The sequence below is a fragment of the Halichoerus grypus genome, chromosome 13 (assembly GCF_964656455.1).
Source record: "Halichoerus grypus chromosome 13, mHalGry1.hap1.1, whole genome shotgun sequence".
NCBI lineage: Eukaryota > Metazoa > Chordata > Mammalia > Carnivora > Phocidae > Halichoerus > Halichoerus grypus.
In genome coordinates this window covers 24516777-24539610 of record NC_135724.1, presented here as the reverse complement: position 1 = coordinate 24539610, position 22834 = coordinate 24516777, and the positions used below count along the sequence as shown (strand labels likewise).

The following is a 22834-nucleotide window of genomic DNA, read 5'->3' as shown; positions in this document are numbered from 1 at the left end:
TTTCTTCACTGCACTTGGTATTTTCAGAAATGATTTTATAGATTTATTTCTTTACTTATTGCCCATCTCCTCCACTAAAATACAAGCTGCAAGAGGGCCGGGACTTCATTCCTCAAGTTCATTGAAAGATTTCCAGCTCTTAAAAACTGCCTGGCAAATAGGGGGCATTCATAACTACTTTTTTGGTAAATAAAATTTTAAAATTCACATTTATTGGAAAGGAAATATGTCATACAGAATACACTAATTTTTAAGTTGTATAACAATAATACAGTATAATCCCGTATTTGTAGGAGAAAAAAAGATATAAATACACATAACTATCTGTAGGTACGTGCATTATAAAAAGTATGGAAGAATATATACTAAATATCAACAGTGACTTTCTCTATGTGATGAGAATACATGACTATTTTCCCTTTTGTTTTCTTATTCTCTAACTTCCCTACAATGAAAGATTTGTGTGATTTGAAAAAAGAAAAAAAAGAGATGATTTTACCAGCAAAGCAACTGCTAGAAACTCACTCCCCTTACATAGTTAGAGATATGCATAAAGACTTGGTTGCAATGAAGTTCATCAGAGTTTTACATATAATCACAAAAAAATAAACAACCAACATGTCCAACATTAGTTAAATAAATTACTGACATGATCCATAAGATGGAATATTGTACAGCTGTTTACAACCTATACTGTAAGAAAACACAGACATGAGGAAAATATAAGTTAAAGAAAGAACATGTAGAATACGACGCATTTCTTTTAAGATGTTATTTATTGATTTGGGAGAGTGAGCGAGAGAGAGAGAGCGAGAGCACGAGCAGGGGGAGGGGCAGAGGGAGAGGGAGCAGCAGCCCCCCCGCTGAGCAGGGAGCCCGACGCGGGGCTCGATCCCAGGACCCCAGGACCACCACTGGAGCAGAAGGCAGACACTTAACCAACTGAGCCACCCAGGCGCCCCCGATGCAAACATTTTTAAAGGAGAGAATTGATGGCATATACACCAAAATGTTAATAATGGTTACTTCTTTTTTCTTTTCTTTTTCTTTTTTTAAGTAGGCTCCATGCCCAGCGAGAGCCCAACTCGGACTTGAACTCAGGACCCTGAGATCAAGACCTGAGCTGTGATCAAGAGTCGGACGCTCAACCGACTGAACCACCCAGGCACCCCAATAACGGTCACTTCTGATCGCTATTATTTTTACCTTTTTTGCCTCCTTTGTGCTTTGCTGCATACAAAGGCACCAAAAGCAAACATGCATTACTTAAGCATTCAAAAACATGAGCGTAAGCGACCCTGTTGACGGTGCCAAAAGCCGCCTTCTTGCCTTGTTTGAGCGCCATCTAGTGCTCAGTACACATAATACCATTTTCGCAACGCAGTCAAGGTTTCTAAAGGTAGTCTTACAAACTGGACATTATGTAAGCGCAGAAACAAATATCACTATACTCCGTGTCTGACCTGATTTCTAAAACAACTGAACAACTGATTCAAAAGAGTCATAGGATTTCCGATCTTTAGGATAAAGCAGTTATCAGAAAAATCGGTTAGATTTCTTTTCTTCATCCCTCAAATATTTTAGACTAACTCTCAAGACAGAGAGACTAACTCCTTGAAGAAGCAGAAACTCAAGACACTATACATGCATTATGGTGTTTTATCCTCCCCCAAAATCTAGACGGTAGGTATTATTTCCATTTTACAGAAGCATCAACAGGCTCAGTGGGATTAAGCAGCTTGCCTAGATTCACAAAGCTGGTAAGTAGTGGGGCTGAGGTGCAAGACAAAGTTGGTCTGGCTCCAAAATCTGTGCTCCCCCTACCATGTTTCACTGTCTCCATTTTTTACAGGTCACCAAAAAAATCAATGCACCTTTTGGGAAAATGATTCTCATTCTCAATTAGTATACACGCATGTGGGCCTCTAAAAAACAAAACCAATACACAGGCCAAAAACAGAATTATAAATACAGAGAACTGGTGGTTGCCAGAAGGGAGGGAGTTGGAGGGATGGATGAAATAAGTGAAGGGGATTAAGAGGTTTAAACTTCCAGTTATAAAATAAATAAGTCATGGGATGAAAAGTACAGCAGAGAATATAATCGAGAATACTGTAATGACGTTTGGTGACAGATGGTGACTACACATTGTGGAGAGCACTGCGCAATGCACAGAATTATTGAATCACTATGTTATACATCTAAATACATCTATTACATTGCAAACAAATGCCACAGTGCATAGCCATGCATACATGGGTAGAAGTGATTCTTGTGAGGGCACCTGGGTGGTTCAGTCATTCCGTCATTCAGTCATTCAGAATCAGTCAGTGATTCTTGTGAGGGCACCTGGGTGGTTGACATTGTATGTCAACTATACTTCAATAAAAATTAAGTATACAAGCTGTCACTATATTGCTGAGTATTGCTCTCAAATCTAGAACTGTAAGCTCATTAAGCATTTATGTTCAAATCAATTATCAATTCAAAACAAAAGAACGTTTAGAACACACTGTGCTATCTACTCTTCTGTTGGCCTTGTCAGTTCCATGAGGACAGCTGTCTCGCATTTGGTTCTCCTGCCCTTTCTCCTTTCCTGCTCCTTCCAATCTATCATTCAGCCGACCCAAAAAGTAATCTCCCTAAAACAATACTTTCACTAAATCCACTCAACAAGAACCTACAATTCTAATCCTCAGCTTTCTAATAGGTGTGGCCAAAAATAAGCACCCTTCTCCAGGTCACCAGACCTGGACAGCTCCATCACTTTACCCTGCAACACCATGAATCATGTTGGGAAGCGCTTTCAGTGATCCGTAAAATCCGTTCCCAACCTATTACACTTGTTTCTCATACCCTGCCAACACAAACTAGAAGAATTAATGGAAGTCATTTGGTCATACTTTGCTCACAGCACAAGAATCACTTTTTTTTTTTTTTTTTTTTTTTGAGTAGGCCCCACACCCAGCATGGAGCCCAACTCAGGGCTTGAACTCACAACCCTGAGATCAAGACCTGAGCCGAGATCAAGAGTCGGATGCTTAACCGACTGAACCACCCAGGTGCCCTCACAAGAATCACTTCTACCCATGTATACATGGCTATGCACTGTGGCATTTGTTTGCAATGTAATAACAAAACACTGGAAGAAATCCAAATGGTTAAACTATATGGCTATATTAATTTTGGTATATTCAGGGATGATATGCTATGCCATCAGACAGAATGAGGAAGCTAATATACAGAAGGCTCTCCAAATTACAATCAACAGAAAAAGCACAGAGTGCAAAAGTATATATAATATATATTATTGTCTAAAACAAGGGGATGTATGTGCATGTGTTTGTAAATGCATGTGCTATGGATTGAATGTTTATGCATATGCATAATGCATATGTTGAAATCCTAACCCTCAAAGGTAATAGTTTTAGTAGGTGGGCCTTTGGGATGATTAAGTCATAAGGATGAACCCTCATGCACAGGATCAGTACCATTATTAGAAAGGCCCCCAGAGAGCTTGCTCCCCCCCCCCCCCCCCCACCATATGGGAACAGAGAAGGTACTGGCTGGGCAGCAGGAGGAGGGCCCTCACCCAATCATGTTGGTACCACAAACAGACTTCTGGTCTCCAGAACTGTGAACAATAAACTCCATTTGTTTATAAGTTACCCGGTTGGTGGTATTTTATTATAGCGGCCTAAACAGACTAAGACAACATGAAACGTCCCTTGAAAGTACATTTAAGAAGACTGGTAACACTGGTTGCCTCTGGGGAAGAGAACCAGACATATGGGAGGACAGAGGAAGAGAGACTTCCCACTTTTTAACTTCTGTGTCTTCTAATTTTGGACCACAAGAATGTATTATCGGGGCGCCTGGATGGCTCAGTCAGTCAAGCGTCCGACTCTTGATTTCGGCTCAGGTTGTGATCTTGGTCGTGAGATCGAGCCCCGTATGGGGCTCCATGCTCAGTGGGGAGTTTGCTTGAGATTCTCTCCCTCACATGCACTTGTTCTCTGTCTCTCTCAAATAAATCTTTAAAAAATAAAGAATGAGGTCACCTGGGTGGCTTAGTCGGTTAAGCGCCTGCCTTCAGATCAGGTCATGATCCCAGGGTCCTGGGATCGAGCCCCACATCTGTTTCTCCCTCTCCCTCTGCCTGCTACCCCCCTGCTTGTACTCCCTCTCTTTCTGTCAAATAAATACATAAAATCTTTAAAAAAATAAAAATAAAAATAAAGAATGTATTATCTTTCCAGACAAAAATAAATTATTTTTAAAATTCCATCTACAGACACCATGGCTCTTCCATTTCGGCACACCATCTGCCAATGCCAGAGAGGGCTCTAACCACAGGACAGGCCCCTGTGATAATCATTTCCCTCTAGCAAGCTAGAGTCCCACTGGTCCACACCCACACACAGAACTGTGTCCTGCCTCAATGCCTCTGTCCATGCTCTTTTCAGAGGCTTCTGAATTCTCTCTTTCCTGCTCTCTCCCTTTCTAAATCATTCACCTGCTTTGGGGCTCTGTCCACATTCCAAATTTCCAAAATACTGACTATGTAATCCTGACTAACCTACACGGTATCCATGTACCTTCTGACACTGTTTGTTTGGAACATGACAACTGATTCTATAACTGAATTATTTAAAAAAAAAAAAAAAAAAAAACACACTGAAGAAGTAATACAGTGGACCCTGAACAAATTAAAAAAAAAAACCAAACACTGAGGAAGTAATACAGTGGACCCTGAACAATGCAGCGGTTAGGAGCACCAACCCCTACAAAGTAGAAAATCCACATGTAACTTCAGACCCAAAACTTAACCTCTAATAGCCTACTGTCGACCAGAAGCCTTACCGATAACATTCAGTAGATTAACACATATTTTGTATGTGTATTATATACTGTATTCTTACAATAAATTTAGCTGGAGAAAAGACTAAAATCATAAAGAAAATCATAAAGAAAATACATTTACAGTACTGTATTGTGAAAAATGTGAAAAAAAAACCCATGTTTGGGCGCCTGGGTGGCTCAGTTGGTTAAGCGACTGCCTTCGGCTCAGGTCATGATCCTGGAGTCCCGGGATTGAGTTCCGCATCGGGCTCCCTGCTCGGCAGGGAGCCTGCTTCTCCCTGCTCGGCAGGGAGCCTGCTTCTCCCTCTGACCCTCCCCCCTCTCATGCTCTCTGTCTCTCATTCTCTCTCTCAAATAAATAAATAAAATAAAATAAAAAAACCCATGTTTAAGTGGCCCTGCAGAGTTCAAATCTGTGTTGTTCAAGGGTCAACTTTAATTTCCGCTGAAGGACAGAGTGATGACCACAGGTGATGCAGTTAGAATAGCTAATAAAATGAAAGCCTGATCCTGGCCTTTCTACTGAAAATCTTTCAGTGGTTCCCTCTGATACTAGGACAAAATCAAAACTGCTTAGTATTTTCTACAAGGCCCCTCAAATTGGCCAAACCCCCAGCGCTCACCTCTTCAGTTTTGCACAGCTGCCATGTTTTTCCTCACCACTGGGCTTTCCCTCGGCCGCCCCCTGACTGCGGCCAGTCCCCTCCTACTCCTGCCCCCTTCCCTCTGGCTCAGGACTCTGAGCATCACTCCTGCTTTGGTTGCCTCCAAAAAGGAGTACTGGTCGAGGGACACAGGGGTAGGGAAGAGGCTTTCATTAAATATCCTCTGGTACCTCCTGGGATTTAAACCAGAAGTGAAATAAACAAACATACGCCACTTCCTCCTGGAAATCTGTGACTCGCCCTGTCCCATTCCAACTCAGACACTGAGCTGCTGCTGTGTTCATGCTTCCCGGTACTTCTTCTGTAACAGCCTTTATCATACTCCACTGTACTCATCTACTGGTTTACAGATAGATTGTAAGTCCTTTGAGGGCAAGAGACGTTACCTAGTTCCTCATTATATCCTGAGAAGCAAATGAATAAATAATAGCTTATAAACAGTGAAAGGTCATCTGGTCCAGTCATTCTCAGTGACAAGCAGGACACATATTATAAATGTGTTCGCACACACTGCACACTCACGTGGGGATACTCAGATGCCCGCAAACCAAAAAAATAATAAGCACAGTTTTGTTTCTGGTTTTTGCTATTATTCAGTAATTTAGAAATGTATAAAATCAGCCATGCAAGTAATTTAAAAATATTTTATCAAGAAAAATAAACAGCATGTTACTTAAACTTTACTCTTAAATCAATCTTGATTTCATCTCAGAGTTTTGCTTCACAAGTAATTTGAATAAGGTGAAAAGTTAAAAACTATTGAAGAACCTAAATAGGATTTTGCAACCATGCCTGGAAACTCTTAACAAAATCTGATTACTCTAGTGCCAAAAATAATTTATAGTAAGGAAGGATTAGATTAGTCCTAAAGGCCTTACAGTTTCTAAAAAATTGGCAGACACCAATTTTTGGCTGCAAAAATGGGCTGCACTTGAAAACAGCACATATGGGTCCAAGGAATTCCAGGAGTGAGCAATCTCAAAAACGTCCAGATTCAGAATCTTCCCTACAGAGATTCATCTCAGTCCTGAGTAATTCACAAAGTAGGTAATCCCATCCCTGCCTCTGTCAATGAGGTGGCACCTGCTAGCTCAGAGTCAAGATCCTACAGGTCACACGTCAAACACCAGCACTGAGGGGGCGGGTGTCTCAAACAAAGCGACAGAGGTGCACCACCACAAGTGAAGCCCTTGGGGCTATTCCCCCCACACCCACGATATGCAGTGTACTAACTTTCAGCTTTTCACACTTCCTGAGATTCCTGTATACTTTTCTGTATAAACTAGGGTGAATTAAGAAAAAGGAATGACATCCAAAAGAACACATGAGAGCAGCAAAGCATCTTCGAGAAAGAGCAGTAATTAGCAAAGCAAACTAGAGAGCCATGGTAATTCAAACCATGAGGTAAACTCCAGAGCGTTAAGAAATAGACAGAAATGGCTAACACCTTATTCCCACCACTGTTTCTTAAGCAGTCCATCCTGCCCCCAGTACTCCAAAGTGCCAGTTCGGCATAAGTCAAGTCCATGAGCACACAACACAGCCTTCTTCTTCTCCAAAAGTACTTAGCTATTTAGGTTATTTTCTTTGCCATTTAACTTTTAGAATCAGCTTATCAAAATCTCTCCACCTCACCCCTCCCCACCCCCGAAAAAAGCTGTTGGGATTTTAACTGGAATTGCCCTCTCTATAGGTCAATTGGGGAAGAACTGACTTTTTTGATAGTCTTCTAAATCTTCTCCATTGAGTTAAGTCTTCTTTAATGTCTTTCAGAAGACATGGAAGTACACTGTACTGTAGTTTACATAAGGGAAAAGAGGATTTGTTTTGACAACAAATGATGAAGTCTCCATATGCCCTTTCTTCTCTAAGTATTATTTCAACAGGCGCCATGGTACTCAGTGACAACTCCTCAAGGATTAAGGAAGTGGTTTCAAAATTTGCTGGTGCTACAGCTGTCTCCAGTTTGACCTCTCCTGCCCCTCCACAGCATCTTTAAATTTCCAAGGATCTCAGAAGCAGTAATAAGTACCCGCTTCATATAATGTGCAACTAATCCATGCTATCACATGAACTGCAAACTAAGTGAAACTTCTGAGGCCCAATCCAACTGTATCCAGAAGTTAGAAATTAAACTTTATTGCCAAAATACATAAATAGTTCACAAAAAGGAAATGCCAATAATCCTTAATCCTTAAGCACATAAAAATAAACATAACCTTGATCACTAAACAAAGGCAAATTGAAACCATAAGGACCACAACACACATACGTACGTAGATTTTTTTTTTTTTAATTCACCATAAAAAGACAGAGAGACAGTCCTTCCAAGCCTGGGATTGAGGGAGAGGGGAAATACTTGTCACCATTATACTATTTTCATTACTGAAAATTGGTAAAGGAAAAGAATTAAGTGTTTACCCTTATTTAATAATATAGTAAAAACTGTTATTTTCTATAACCTAAATGATGAAGGAAAGCTCTTCTTTACAGAAAAATTCAGTTAATAAATGTAGAAGAAATGACCAAATTAGAAATACCACCATTTTGTAATTTCTTATGAAACAGGTGATTCAGACCAAAATCATCAACATACTCAAACCTCTCAGCAAACTTAGCATAACTAAAACCACACATTTTCTGTATCCTGATGTTATACAAAGTATATATATAAAAGTATATATATATATATATATATAAAGTATATAAAATCACTTACATAATACCCTTACCAAAACTGTTTAAATTTTATCAAGCCTTTCAATCTGACTTCTAGTTTACAGAAAACACAAAAAAATAAAGGAAAACACGTTATGAGATATGAGAAGCAATCAGGTAAATCAAGAAGGTCGAACATTCTACAGAAAAACAGACTCAATTTATTCAAAAAATCAATAGCATGGGGAAAAAATTGTGGCAGGGGCTGGAGAGTGAATACTTCTAAAGACATTTAAGAAATATAACTACCAAATGCAACATATCCACTGTATTTAGTTCCTAATGTTAGCAACCCTTATAAGACAACAGGGGGAATGTCAATATGGACTGGGTAGGAGGAATTACTGTTAATTTTGTTAGGTCTGATAATGGCATTATGGTCACAGAAGAAAACATCCTTATTTTACTTTAAAATACTTAAGAAACAAAAGTAGATGAAGCAAATACGGAAACAATCCAAATGATATTAATTATGAATGGATAAACAATATATGGTATATTCATACAATGAGCTACCACTCAGAAATAAAAAGGAATGAAGTATCGATACATGCCACAACATAACATATTCACAGACTTCGGGGACTAAAACATCTTTAGGTGGCCACTATTCTGCCTGTCACACTAAACCTGTTAAGAAAGAAAAAAAACAAATTTGGGACACCTGGGTGGCTCAGTTGGTTAAGCATCTGCCTACGGCTTAGGTCATGATCCCAGGGTCCTGGGATCGAGTCCCACATTGGGCTCCTTGCTCAGCGGGAAGCCTGCTTCTCCCTCTGCTTGCCGCTCCCCCTGCTTGCACACACTCTCTCTCTCTGACAAATAAATAAATCTTTAAAAAAATAATAAAATTAAAAATTAAAAAAATAAAAATTTTACACTGCAGATACTGAATATATGGGAATTCAATATTCTAGTCACTCTACATTATTATAAAAACTGATAGACATACAAAGTTAAAAATGAGATATTGGTTTTCATGTATCAAACTGGCATAGGTCAGAGAGTCTAAAAATGCATTAAACTGACAAAAATGTGGGAAAACAGACCTTCCCATACTCTGCTATAGGAGTATAAATTGGTGTGACTTTCATGTAACAGTTTAGCAATATCTACAAAAATTATAAACACACACACACACACACACAAAAACACAGAACACTCTAACCCAGCAATTTTACTTTGGGGAATTTATACTAGAGATGTATTTGTACATATGGGAAATGATGTATGCAGCATTATTTGTTATAACAAAAGCCTAAAAAACAACGTCCACAAACAGAAAACTGATTAAGTATATTCTACAGATACTCTGCGAGCATTTAAAAGAATAAGACAGTTGCATATAAGCAAATATATATATATATATATACACACACATACACATACATACATACACACACACACACAAGATACAATTTACTTAACCGTGGGGGGAAAAAAGCAAGGACAGCAGCAGAAAAAGAAAAAGGTATGTGTAGGATGCTAGCACTTGCGTTCAAATAATTTTCTAAAACTACATGGATACGTGCTTACGTAACCTCGTACTACTCTAGAAAATGCAAAAGAAACTGCTATGAGGAGTCATCTCTGGGGAAGGGAGATGGCTGGGTGGAAGAAAGGAGAGAGAAAACTGTATTTCCTACTCGCATACCTACTGGCACATGTATGACAGAGGATGGATCGATGGACAGACAGAACATTAAGAACATTTTTTTTTTTAAATCAGCATACCACTCAAGTTCATGTGGCCTTCTACATGAATTTTCAATCCCCAAGTAATCTTTTACCTGCTGGTTGGTGCAGGGAAAGAAAATGAGAGAAGCTGATTCCAGAACGGGTCGTTCTCAGAGACAGATTCTGTGCCCGATAACTTTTTTAAGTACTCATTTTTAGGAAGATCACCGATTCTGCTGCTGTTCGATCCCATCTTTAATCTGGTAGATAATTTGCCCTTAAGCCTTCATTTCCACAAGACAACCTATAAAGAATGAAAAGAAATTTCAAATTTGTTCACAATTAGTCATCATATTTTTCCTATCTTTGGCATAAATGTGTAAAAAAAAAAAACTGTAAACTTACTTAAGGAAATCACACTTCTCTTTATTTTTAAATATATTAGACACCAGATACAGAGTTATAAAGGAGAGAAATGGGGCTAAATCTGTCTTAGCCAAAACACACACAAAAATCCAAGTGTATGCTTGTAGATCTTTGAATGGGCACACCTCTGCCTAAGAATACATCTCAAAGCAAATTCCTAACAATGACAACTTATTACAAATTGTCTGAAAATGAGGCTCCTTTACAATAAACGATGGTGATAGAGACTGGATGTCTTGAATGTGCTCAGAAGAAGAGCAAGCAGTTGAAGTGATGACCACAGGCTACCTATGCTCAGGGGAGAATGAGACTTGAACTGAGTTACATGCTGAACGAGAATGGCCTCCCTGTTCCAAAGCAGTCACTTCGTGTCCTTCTTGTTCTGCTGTCATGCACACCAGCATTTATCGGCATGCCTCTTCTCCTAAACCATGCGGCATTTGGTTTTTTGGGGTTTTGTTTTTTTTTTTTTGGTTTTTGGTTTTTTTGGCGAGGGAGGGAGAGACGGACGGAGGGAGAAGAATCGGAAGCAGGCTCCACACCCAGCCCGGAGCCCAGCATCAATCTAATGACCCTGAGATCATGACCCGAGACAAAATCAAGAGCTAGACGCTTAACTGACTCAACCACCCAGGCCCCTCTTATTCATCTTTCTATCCCCAATGTCTAGATATGTAGGCATTCCCTAAATAGTATGTTGAAGGAAAGAGTAGGTGAATAAATGATTAGCATCTTCAATATTTGTTGTGGTTGGCCACTAAGGGGAAAACTAATAGTTTAGTTAAAATATGAATCACTATTTTCATCAAATCACACTTAACCTAGTTCCAGACCATGTTCTATCTCAATTAGTTCAAGAAAAATCTCTCACTGACAATAAAAAAAAATGGTGGTGAGATGAGTAATAAATTACACTATGTTAAAAATTACCATCGCAATGAAAGCAAACGATATCCAGAGGAAGCTCAGGTTGGATGAGAATTTATATTAGTAGTGACTTACTTTCTTAAGTCTATCCCTCCTTAGTCCAGAGACACTGAAGCCAACATCAGAATTTGGAAGCACGGCTTCCACGTTCTCTTTGGAACTATGGGACTGGCTTAGGCTAAATTATCTAAAGACATGAGGCTCCCCCAATGCACATGGACAGCTGGTCTTCCGAATAGGAGGGTGAAATACTGATCTGGTTTCTTGTCACCTGCCCCTGAACTCAAGACCACTACTACTTTCCTCTTCCCTACTCAGGGGACAGAGACCCAAAACCAGCTGGCTCCAACTAATCCTCCATATCAAACCATAAGTCTTGATTTTGGTTTAATTTCTTAAATAAGGAATTAAGCCTAATTAGGAAATATTATAAAAATATTCTGCAATATATAAATGCCTTACTTATTATAACTTATTTCAAAGCTATTTTATACATTTTAAGCCATTTAGAATTAAGTTTTTTAATATAATCTTATAATGGGGTACATTACACTAATGAAAGTGAATTAACAAGAGCTACAATTACCAACATGGACATATCTCAAAAATACATATTTAAAAAAGTGCTACAGAATAATAGACATGGTATGATTTCATTTATATGATTTTTACAACATGCAAACAATATTATGGATATATTCATAGCTACTGTAAGTATGAAAACAAACATAGGAAAAATACACAGCAAATTCAGAAGAATGCTTTTACATAGTGTTATCAGGAAAGGATCAGAGGAGCTTTAGCAGTATCAATAAATACTTTCTCAAACAGGAAAGGGGAAAGGAATAGAAGGAAGGGATGAAGCACATGTGGAAAATATACAGATTTGCTGAAAACTGACAGTATGGGGACACCTGGCTGGCTCAGTTGGAAGAGCATGTGATTCTTGATCTCAGGGTTGTGAGTTTGAGCCCTATGTTGGGTATAGAGATTACTAAAAAAAAAAAAAAAAAAAAAAAGTAATAAAAATTTTTTAAAAATGAAATGAAAATGGACAGTATATACATGGGTTTTGGCCTATTACCCCTCTATTCCTGTCATTCATATATACACACACACACATATACACACATATACATATTCATATATATATATAAATTTATTTATTTATTTATTTATTTATTTTAAAGAATAGTTTCTCAATCTCTCAGCAACAATACTGGAAGCTAGATAACAGGGAAGCAATGCCTTTAAAATACTAATAAAAAATAATTTTAACTAGATTTCTATAGCTAGCCAAGCTACCAGTTAAGTACGAAGGTACAATAAAGGCAATATTTTAGACTTGCCACAGCTAAAAAAAACCTCCCATGGACCCATTCTCTGGAAGCTACTGGAAGATGTATCCTTTCAATGTGAAGGAATAAAACAAGAAAAATGATGATAAGGAAGTCAAGAAGCAAAGGATGCAACACAAGACAGGGAAGACACATGCTCTAGATTGGGACAGGAGTCTAGACGGCCCCATGACCTCCACGGGAAGCAAACCAGAGAGCAACAGGTCACCTGATGTGTCTGACCTTATTCTGTGGAGGGTTACAATATCGTAAGAGAATCTGGCAGGAATGAATGATAGCTACATAGAAAATAAACGATTTTTTGGTAACTATGTACTTGGGAAAAAAAAAATCGTTCAAGAAAGGTCATGTATTCATAGTATACGACTCAACTCAACAGTTATCAATATTTATGTAATCATCATAATAGAAACAGTAAATAAAGATTTAACCAAAAATTGTGAGGTAACTATACTGGGAAGATGCTAAAAAAAGAAGTGGGAGTAGATTTAAGTGTGAAATCCTCATCTTCCGTAATAGGCAGGAAGTCAACAGAAATAGCTAAAAATTACTAAATCAGCAAATAATAGTAAAAGCATATTAGTTATGAATAAGGAGGCAAATAATGAGAAACAACAGCTAAGAGATCTGAGTGTGGCCTATTCTGGGGAAAAGGATTCTGGAGTCGGGAGGGTGGTCATGCAGTCTTTTCATTTTATGTCCATCACATTTTCTAATTTTTTAACTATATCTATATATTACTTTGATTTTAAAAATTAAATATTTTTAAGCTCCTTCACCTACTCAAATTTAAATGTTTAACATATATGGAAAACACAAAGTTATCATCATAACTAAATTCACAGTGACAAAAATGGAAATTATTCTTTACAGAGGCAAATAACTAGCAAACTTTAAAAAATCTATTTATCTGATATAGTGCAATGTTAGTATTAGAGTTATCTCCCAAAATCAAAACTTCAAATTTCCACCATTTATGTGTTTACCGATAAGCAAGAGTCATAGCTTGGCCAGAAAAGAGGAATTAAATTAAAACCCACTGCAGTGATAAACAGAGATCAATAAAACAAAACAGAAAATCCAGAAACAGACCCACTAGAGTACAACCAGCTGATTTTTGTCAACGATGCAAAAGCAATTCAATGAAGGACAGTTCTTTCAACAAATGGTGCTGGAACAACTGGACATCCATAAGCCAAAAAAACAAAACAAAACAAAAACCTGTATCTTAAAAGTTAACTCAAAATAACCATAGATCTAAGTGTAAAACATAGAACTCTAAAACCCTTTTTAGAAGACAACATAGGAGGGTGCCTGGGTGGCTCAGTCGTTAAGCGGCTGCCTTCGGCTCAGGTCATGATCCCAGGGTCCTGGGATCGAGCCCTGCACTGGGCTCCCTGCTCAGCGGGAAGCCTGCTTCTCCCTCTCCCACTCCCCCTGCTTGTGTTCCTGCTCTCGCTGTCTGTTTCTGTCAAATAAATAAATAAAATCTTTAAAAAAAAAAAAAAATAGAAGACAACATAGGAGAAAATCTTTGTGACTGGGGTTAGGAAGTACTTAGGCATTACACAAGAGCACAGATCATAAAAAAGTTGATAAGTTAAGCTTTACCAAAATTGAAAACGTTTGGTCGGTGAAAGACCCTGTTAAGAGGATGAAAAGAAAAGCCACAGGCTTAGAGAAAATATGTGTACCCAACAAAGGACTTGTATCCAGAACATATAAGGAACTCTCTAAAGTCAACAATAAGAAAACAATCCAATTAGAAAATATACAAAAGATTTTAACACATCACCAAAGAAGACATGGAAATGACAAACACATGAAAAGATATTCCATCATTATTAGCCATTCAGGGAACCACAAATTAAGACCATGATGACGTACTGCTACACATCTACTGGAATGGCTAAAATAAAAAAAAAATGACAGTACCAAATGCTGCCAAGGATGTACTGAAAGTAGCTCATATATTGCTAGTGGGAATGGAAAATGGAACAGCCCCCTCTGGAAAATGGTTCAACAGTTTCTTATAAAATTAAACAAAGGGGTGCCTGGGTGGCTCAGTTGGTTGTTTGCTTTCAGCTCAGGTCATGATCCTGGAGTCCTGGGATCCAGCCCCACGTACGGCTCCCTGCAGAGGGAGCTTCTCCCTCTCCCCCCCGCTTGTGCTCTCTCTCTCTCACTATCTCTCTCTCTAATAAATAAAATCTTTTTTAAAATTAAAAAAAAATTAAACATACACATACTATTCAACCCAGCAACTGTATTCCTGGACTATGATCCCAGAGAAATGAAAACTTAGGTTCACACAAAAAACTATATTCAAATATTCTTTCAACACATGAATGAACAAACAAACAGAGGTACATCCATACAATGGAATAAAAGAAGGTACTATTTGATACACCCAATAACTTGAATAGATCTCGAGGGCACTGTGAGTGAGAAAAGCCCATCCCAAAAGGTCACATCCTCAAAATAACAGCAACCCTGTGTTTGATTATTATAGTTTATATATAAGTGAATGAACAACAGGGATGAGGAAAGGGACAGGAGAGAGGAATCAGGAATATGTACTTTGTAATTACGAGGTACTTCTACTACCTGTGAAGTGGTAGAGTGTTATTTGAAAGTGGACTTGGATTAGTTGTAAATGTATACTGCAAACACAAGGGCAACCTCTAAAAAGTTTTAAAAAGTATAAGTGACATGCTAAGAAAGGACAGAAAATGGATTTATTTAAGTGCTCCATTAGAACCACAAAAGGCAGAAAGAGAAGACAAAAACAGGAACAAAAATAAGGGCAATGAATAGAAAACAGTAACAAATACTGGTAGACATTAATCCAACTTTATCATGTATCATTTGAACATCCATGGTCTAAATACACCAATTAAAAGAGACTGTCAAAGTGGATCAAAAAACAAGACCCAACTATATGCTGTCTACAAGAAACCCACTTTAAATATAAAAGACACATACAGATTAAAAGAGATGGAGAGAGATACACCATCTAACACTCATCAAACGAAAGCAGGAGAAGCTTTATTAATATTAGACACAGCTGCCTGCAGAGCAAGGAAACTTAGCAGGGATAAAAAATGGCATTCCACACTGATAAAGGGGTCAACAGTTTCAAGAAGACGTTATCATTAATGTGCACCGCCTAACATAACGGCGTCAAAATGCGTGAGGCAAACACTAATGCACTGCAAGAAGGGCGAGATGAATGCGCTATACCATAGCAGAAGACCTGAACACTCCTCTCTCAGAAATGGTCAGTAAGGACCTAGCTGATCTCAACACCATTATCAATCAAAACTGGATCTGACATCCATGGACTATTCTGTCCAACAACACAGGAATACACAGCTCACGTTGAATACTTCCCAAAACAGGCCACATTCTGGGCCATAAAACACATCCTAACTTAAATTTAAAAGAACAGAAATCATAAAATGCTTTGAGTGCTCCAAACCAATAAGCCAGAGAATAAAGAAACAATTTAGATGATTGCATGAGGAAATATTCTGACGAACGCAGAATACACGACATTGTAAAGAACCACCTGGGTTCACCAAGAAGTCAATACCACAGTAACTAAAAGTGTGTGCATGGGGTAGGGAGCTTTTCTAAACTGAAGGAGACTAAAGGGATATTGTAACAACCAAATGTATATGTGACTCTTCAATGAACCCAGGTTTGGAAGAAGGAAAAAAAAATTATAAAAGACAATCTTGAGGGGAACCTGGGTGGCTCAGTCGGTTAAGTGTGTCTGCCTTCAGCTCGGGTATGATCCAGGGGTCCTGGGATCGAGCCCCACATCGGGCTCCCTGCTAGTGGGAGCCTGCTTCTCCCTCTGCCTCCCACTCCCCCTGCTTGTGTGCTCTCTCTCTCTCAAATAAAAAAATTTTTTTAATTAAAAAAAAAAAAGACAACCTTGCGACCAAACTTGATACAGATTGAATAGAAAATATTAAATGGACATAAGTGAGATAATGATAGTGTAACTGAGTAGGAAAATGACCTAATTCTTGGGAGACGTGTGCTTAAATATTTAGGGGTAAAGCGTCATCATATCTGCAACTTCCTTTCAAATGGTTCAGAACAAAATAGAGACAAAGCAAATGTGGCAACTATTAACAATTGCTAATAGTTTATGAATGGAGGGATTAGGTGTTTATTACACTGTTCAACTTTTCTGTATGTTTGAAACTTATTAAAAATGAGTTTTGGTAGGGGTGCCTGGGTGGCTCAGTGGGTGAAGCATCTGCGTTCAGCTCAGGTCGTGATCTCAGGGTCCTGGGATAGAGTCCCACATCAGGCTCCCTGCTCAGCAGGGAGTCTGTTTCTCCCTCTCCTTCTGCCGCTCCCCCACTTGTGTGTGCTCTCTCTCTCAAATAAATAAAATCTTTTCAAAAATGAGTTTTGTGGGGCGCCTGGGTGGCTCAGTCGTTAAGCATCTGCCTTCGGCTCAGGTCATGATCCCAGAGTCCTGGGATCGAGCCCCGCATCGGGCTCCTTGCTCCGTGGGAAGCCTGCTTCTCCCTCTCCCACTCCCCCAGCTTGTGTTCCCCCTCTCGCTGTGTCTCTCTCTGTCAAATACATAAATAAAATCTTAAAAACAAAAAAAATGAGTTTTGGCAAACAAAAAGGCTACACACTATGACTCCATTTATGTAACACTCAAGATGACAAAACTCACGGTGAAGCACAGATCGGTGGCTGCCAGGCAGGGCACGGAGGGCTGGGGGGAAAAGGTGATCATAAAAGGGCAGCCTGAAGAAGTTCATTTGTGGGAATGGAAAAATTTGGTGTCCTGACTGTGGTGGTGGTGGTGGTGGTGGTTGCATTAATCTGTACACGTGATGAAATTTCACAGAGCTATACACACACAAGGGAAAAAGAATACATGTAAAAACTGGAAAAATCCAAGTACAGTCGGCAGTCTGTTATGTTCCTGATGTAGATAATGTCCAATCCTTATATTAACACTGGGGGAAGACAGGTGAAAGGTACATGGGATTTCTCTGTATTATTTCTGCAACTTATCTGTCTATAATCACTGCAAAATGAAAAGTTTTTAAAAATCAGCTTAAAAAAGTCCAACCCCAAAGTCTGATCTATATGTGCAAGAAAGGTGCCAACAAGTCATACTAACAGGTACTTTCTGTCACGACCAATAAGTTTATTTTTACATATTAAGTTACTTCACCACCTATAATATCACATGATGAGATACTAGGATCTCACATTTACTTTACTTAGTGTCTTGGAACGCTCTTTTACTTAGACTACTTTCCCCAAATAAGTTCGTTCAAGTCTTATTCAAAACCAAATTTTTTCAATAAAAGCAAGAGGAATCATGTGTTTGGGTCTTTTAGGGATTCCCCATTAACTTCAGAACCCTGGGGAATACACAGATTTTTGTCCTCAGCCACCTACGCAAAGGCACCGCTATTTCCTTTCGCTCAAAACTTTCCAATTCTTTTGTCTAATAATCCCTGACACTCCTGACAATGCGTCAGTGAAGTATTTTTTACAAAAACAACAAAAAAGACCTCCACAATTTGTTTATAGTCTTCTATTTATCTTGGAACTCTTGCTAATTACCAATTAGCATTGCGGGCCTAACAGTAGTTTACTAGATAAACACCCAAATGTGTCACAGGATCAAAATGGGGTAGTTGAGAAAATATTGGTTTATTGGCATGTACAACTTCTGAGTTCCTCTGGCTCTGCTGTGGGCTCCATTTCCCTTCTCTAGGCTTCATTACAATTAAAAGGACAAAAATGACACCAGATAAAAAGAAAATAAGAATCAGAACAATTTGTGTTCTCAATTCAATAGGCCAGTATTTTATTTTACTTGTGGTACCTTAAAAGCAATCAATTAAAAACAATTTACTTTGGGGGCGCCTGGGTGGTTCAGTTGGTTAAGCAACTGCCTTCGGCTCAGGTCATGATCCTGGAGTCCCGGGATCGAGTCCCACATCGGGCTCCCTGCTTAGCAGGGAGTCTGCTTCTCCCTCTGACCCTCACCCCTCTCATTCTCTCTCTGTCATTCTCTCTCTCTCAAAAATAAATAAAAAAAAAAAATTAAAAAAAAAAAAATTTACTTCGTGAGTTTAATTAGGTATATGAATGCTGAATTTTCAAAAGAACAAAATTCCATCCCACCTCTCCTAGATAAGGCAACAATGAGAAACATTATTATCATGGTCTGCCAATGAAAATTTAAGTCAGACTTTATTTTTTATTTGTACTTTATTTTTTGAATAAGTAATGCACATGGTGCAAACTACAAAGAGTTCACAGGGTATGTAGTAAAAAGTTTCCCATCTCATCTCTTAACCAACCTAGTTTCTCACTTAGAAAAAAAATATTACCAGTTTCTTGGGTATCATTCCAGATATTCTGTGTATATACAAACACATATTTTCCCCTTTATACACAGACCACAACACACTGTTCATGCCTCTTTGCTTTTTCTAGTTACTAAATATTAGAAATCACTACATAACTGTATATAAAGCACTCATTTTTATGACTCTGTAACATTCCAGTTTTTAATTTAATAAATCCTATACTGATGTGCACTTAAGTAGTTTACGGTCTTTTGCAATTATAAATCATTCTCCAATAGGTATCTGGCATGTGAGATATTTCACACGTGTATGACACTACAGGTAGGATAAATCCAGAGAAAGAGAATTGCTGGTCAAAGATTATGTGCATTTCCCATTTTGGTAGATACTGTTGAACGGTAGCAGAACATGCCACCTCAAAATATGCCACTTTGGCATTTTGGTGATTTTGAGCTATAGGCATTTGAAAAACACCAAATGCAGGGTGAGGCTTTCCCTGAACTCCCTTTAAGTGCCTAAAGACAGCTCCTCCAAAAGGAACTTCATTATCGTAAATCCCCTCCCTGGGAGTTTCACCAACCAGGTGACTCATCACAGGAAGAAAGACTAGAAGTGGACACCACACCCAGACACACAAACTATTGCACTTCCCATCTGTTCTTCTAAGGGTTCATTCCTCTTTCCTAAAAACCATTTACTCACCCGTAAGAGGTCTACATCTCCCTTCCCCTATCCCCATTAGGATGGTATTTAAGTCTGAATCCTATGCCACCTCCCTGGGTATCTCCTATGTGTAGATGAGGTACACATTAATAAACTTTTGTTTTCTCCTATTAATCTGTCTTCTATTACAAGGGTCTCAGCTAAGAACTCAGAAAGGTGGAGGGGGATTATTTTTCCTCCCCTACACCACCTAGCTGCCCTCTTTAGAGGCTGCCAGCCCACACTCCTCGCAGCAAGGCCTGTTTCTTCACACCACAGCCACCACCCTTTAATCAAACTTTCTGGTCCCTGCCAACTGATGAGACAAAATACTTTTTCAGCACAGTTTTAGTTTGCATTTCTTTCACCATGAAAGAGGTCATTACCTGTTCTTATCCTTTGCCTATTTTCTATTAATTTATAGGAAATAAATTTGATTTTCAAAGCTGCTAGGATAGACCACAAAGTTGTAAGATAAGTTCAATCCAGGACCACTATGAAACCCTTCTAAAATAACAATATGAATAAAGCCTATAAGCTTATCAGGAAAGACCGAACAGAATATTTACAAGCAAAACCAAGAAAGCCAACTGAGCACAAGGTGCAACGCCTCCCCTGCTGCTTTTCCTCACCAAACCCGAGAAATAATGCAAAAAAATTGTGTTTAATTGTAATTCCACAACCATGCTCAGAAATTCACAGGAGACCAGAAGTTGTGAGGAACCCCCATAAACTGGAAAACAGCTGGAGACGGACTGAGAAGGCAAACAGCATTCCAAGGCAGGCACAAGAGCCGTCAATCAAGGGCAGCCAGAGTATAAAGAGCAACTCCAGTCCACAAGCAGAAGGCCAGAAAAAAAGCCAGAGCCCAGGGGCAAGTGACAGGTGTGAGTAGGACACCCTGCCCCATCACCCTTGCCGAGCCCTCGCTCCCCTAGGAGCAACAATAAGGCACTATCTCCTGAGAACAGTGAAAGCAGTGCCTAAGGCAGCTGGAATGCCCAGGAAGGAAGAGCTCAGCCAAGCAAGACAACTAAGCCACTGAGGCATCGCTGTCAGGAAGTTCTACCGGCTCCCTACCCTCAGAGAAAGTAAAGTAGAAAACTGAGGCCCAATGGCATCTTCTCTGCAATGATTTATGCCAAGGATTCCAAACACAAACATAGATACAAACAAACACACACACACGCGCGCGCGCGCGCGCACACACACACACACTAGCACGCGCACACACTCCACCTGAACACAATTTATTTGGAACTCCCAAGACCCTTAGCAATGAAACCCAGAATAAAATGGAACTTGAAAAACCCAGCATCCAATCACCTCACCTCCTAACAGCCCTGTTGCTTTGCCCTCTGGCTGTGCATCAGCCTTCCTCGGCTTTCAGCTCTTCTTTCTCTCAATATGTAACTGAGCCTGTCTCCTGGTTTCACTAGTGGCTTCCATGATAGGACTTTCAAATCTCTCCTAGTCCCAACCTTCCACCAGAGTGCCAGTTCTGTCTATATCCCTAAAATACTTAAGACTGTTTTTAACTCAAGGAAAATATATAAATATATAATTATATATAAAATCAGTAATTTTGTGGATAAACAATGCTCCTTACATAAGTCTAGACTAGAAATGGGAAGTGTACCATCGCTGATGCTTTCAGTAATAAACCTTTCAAAGGACCTATCTTTAATGCAGTGTAGTCAAGAACTTGACCTTGACACATAAAAAAACTGATACCATCCTCCTTCCCAAAACCACTTTCCCCTCTCAACTTCCCATTATCCCCCTAAAGCTCCCACTACGTAAGAACTACCTTGAAACTTTCTGTAGTATATATGTCCTGCCTCCTGAGGTAGATTACTCCTGTGAGACATAAATCAGGCTTTATTAATGTTCCTTCCCTCTCCCTAATTAACTTCCAGCACACTGCTAAAAAAACAAAAAAACAAAAACAAAAAGCAACTTGTTGAAACAGCCAAGGTCCCACAGCTAATAAATACATGAAAACATCTTCAGTATAAATTAGGAATAAAATATGTTAATTAAAACAATAAGGTATCATTTTTACCCATCATATTAGCAAAGGGTAAAAGGAAAGAACTGTGGTAGCATGAGGGCAATAAGGAAACAGGCACCCCATGAGTGTGTAGATATTTGACAGTATCTATCAAAATTTTAATTGTGTATACTCTTTGTGCCAGGATTTCATTTTTAGAAATTTATGTCACAGGTAAACTCATACCAGTTGACAAGTTCTATGCATACAGATGTTAATCATCTCATTGTTTGGAACAGCAAAGACATAAAATAATCCAGATGACAGTCATGACTACAGTATGGGATGAGCACAGAAAGGACTACTGCGTAGCCATGGAAAAGAATTGAGGCAGACCTTAGGTGTTGGTGTGTAAAGAAAAGATATCCAAGTAAAAACAAATAAGAAAGAGCTCATACAGTAAGACCCCACTCATTTAAATAAACATGTTCATTCCTACATGCACCCAAGCCATGTCTTAAAGGGGACATAAACAATGGTCCAAGACTGATTACCCCTGAAGAATGGGACTAGAAATCTGGAGGGAAGGGACTTTTCACTTTAAGTCCTTTTGTACTGCCTGATTTTTTTTAAACTATAAACACATTATAATTTAAAGTAAAAAAAAGCTAAATAAATGCATTGTTCTCTGGACATGCTCTCCTTCAGGAAGGACCTGAACATGCTTCTAGCTGGTGCTTTCACCCCTATGTGAGACCTATCCCAGGACTAACACTTCATCTTGACTTCTCAGTCAAAACCCAAGCATAAATGTTTACTAACTAGACATTTTAATCTGATGTCTTGCTGTTATCATAAATTCAAAAATAGAATTTAACATTTGCCCCACAAAGGAGCAACCCTTCAGAAGTCGCAATTTCTATCAATGTTATCAGCACTCTTGACTCAAGTGATCTCCCGTAAGCTAACACTTGTTCCTCAGACACCTGTCACGCATTTGCTATAAATGCTGGGTGTTATGATGGGTACTGAAAATGCAAAAATGAATAAAACCAGGTCCCTGCCATTAATGAACTCAGAGCCAAACAGGCCAAAAAATGATTGTAACGTGGGGTATTACCACAGAGTTCTCCA

General features: G+C 38.9%; 1 protein-coding gene across 2 annotated transcripts in view; it reads right to left on the bottom strand.

Moving 5' to 3' along the window:
• The window catches only part of DYM (dymeclin), a 340668-nt gene that overhangs the window by 307111 nt on the left and 10723 nt on the right, over positions 1 to 22834 (bottom strand). For both annotated transcript variants that reach the window (XM_036078200.2, XM_036078201.2), the window contains exon 2: positions 10037 to 10227. In XM_036078200.2, coding sequence (XP_035934093.1) covers positions 10037 to 10176 — 140 coding nt within the window. In that variant the 5' untranslated portion in view covers positions 10177 to 10227. The remainder of the gene's footprint in view (positions 1 to 10036; positions 10228 to 22834) is intronic.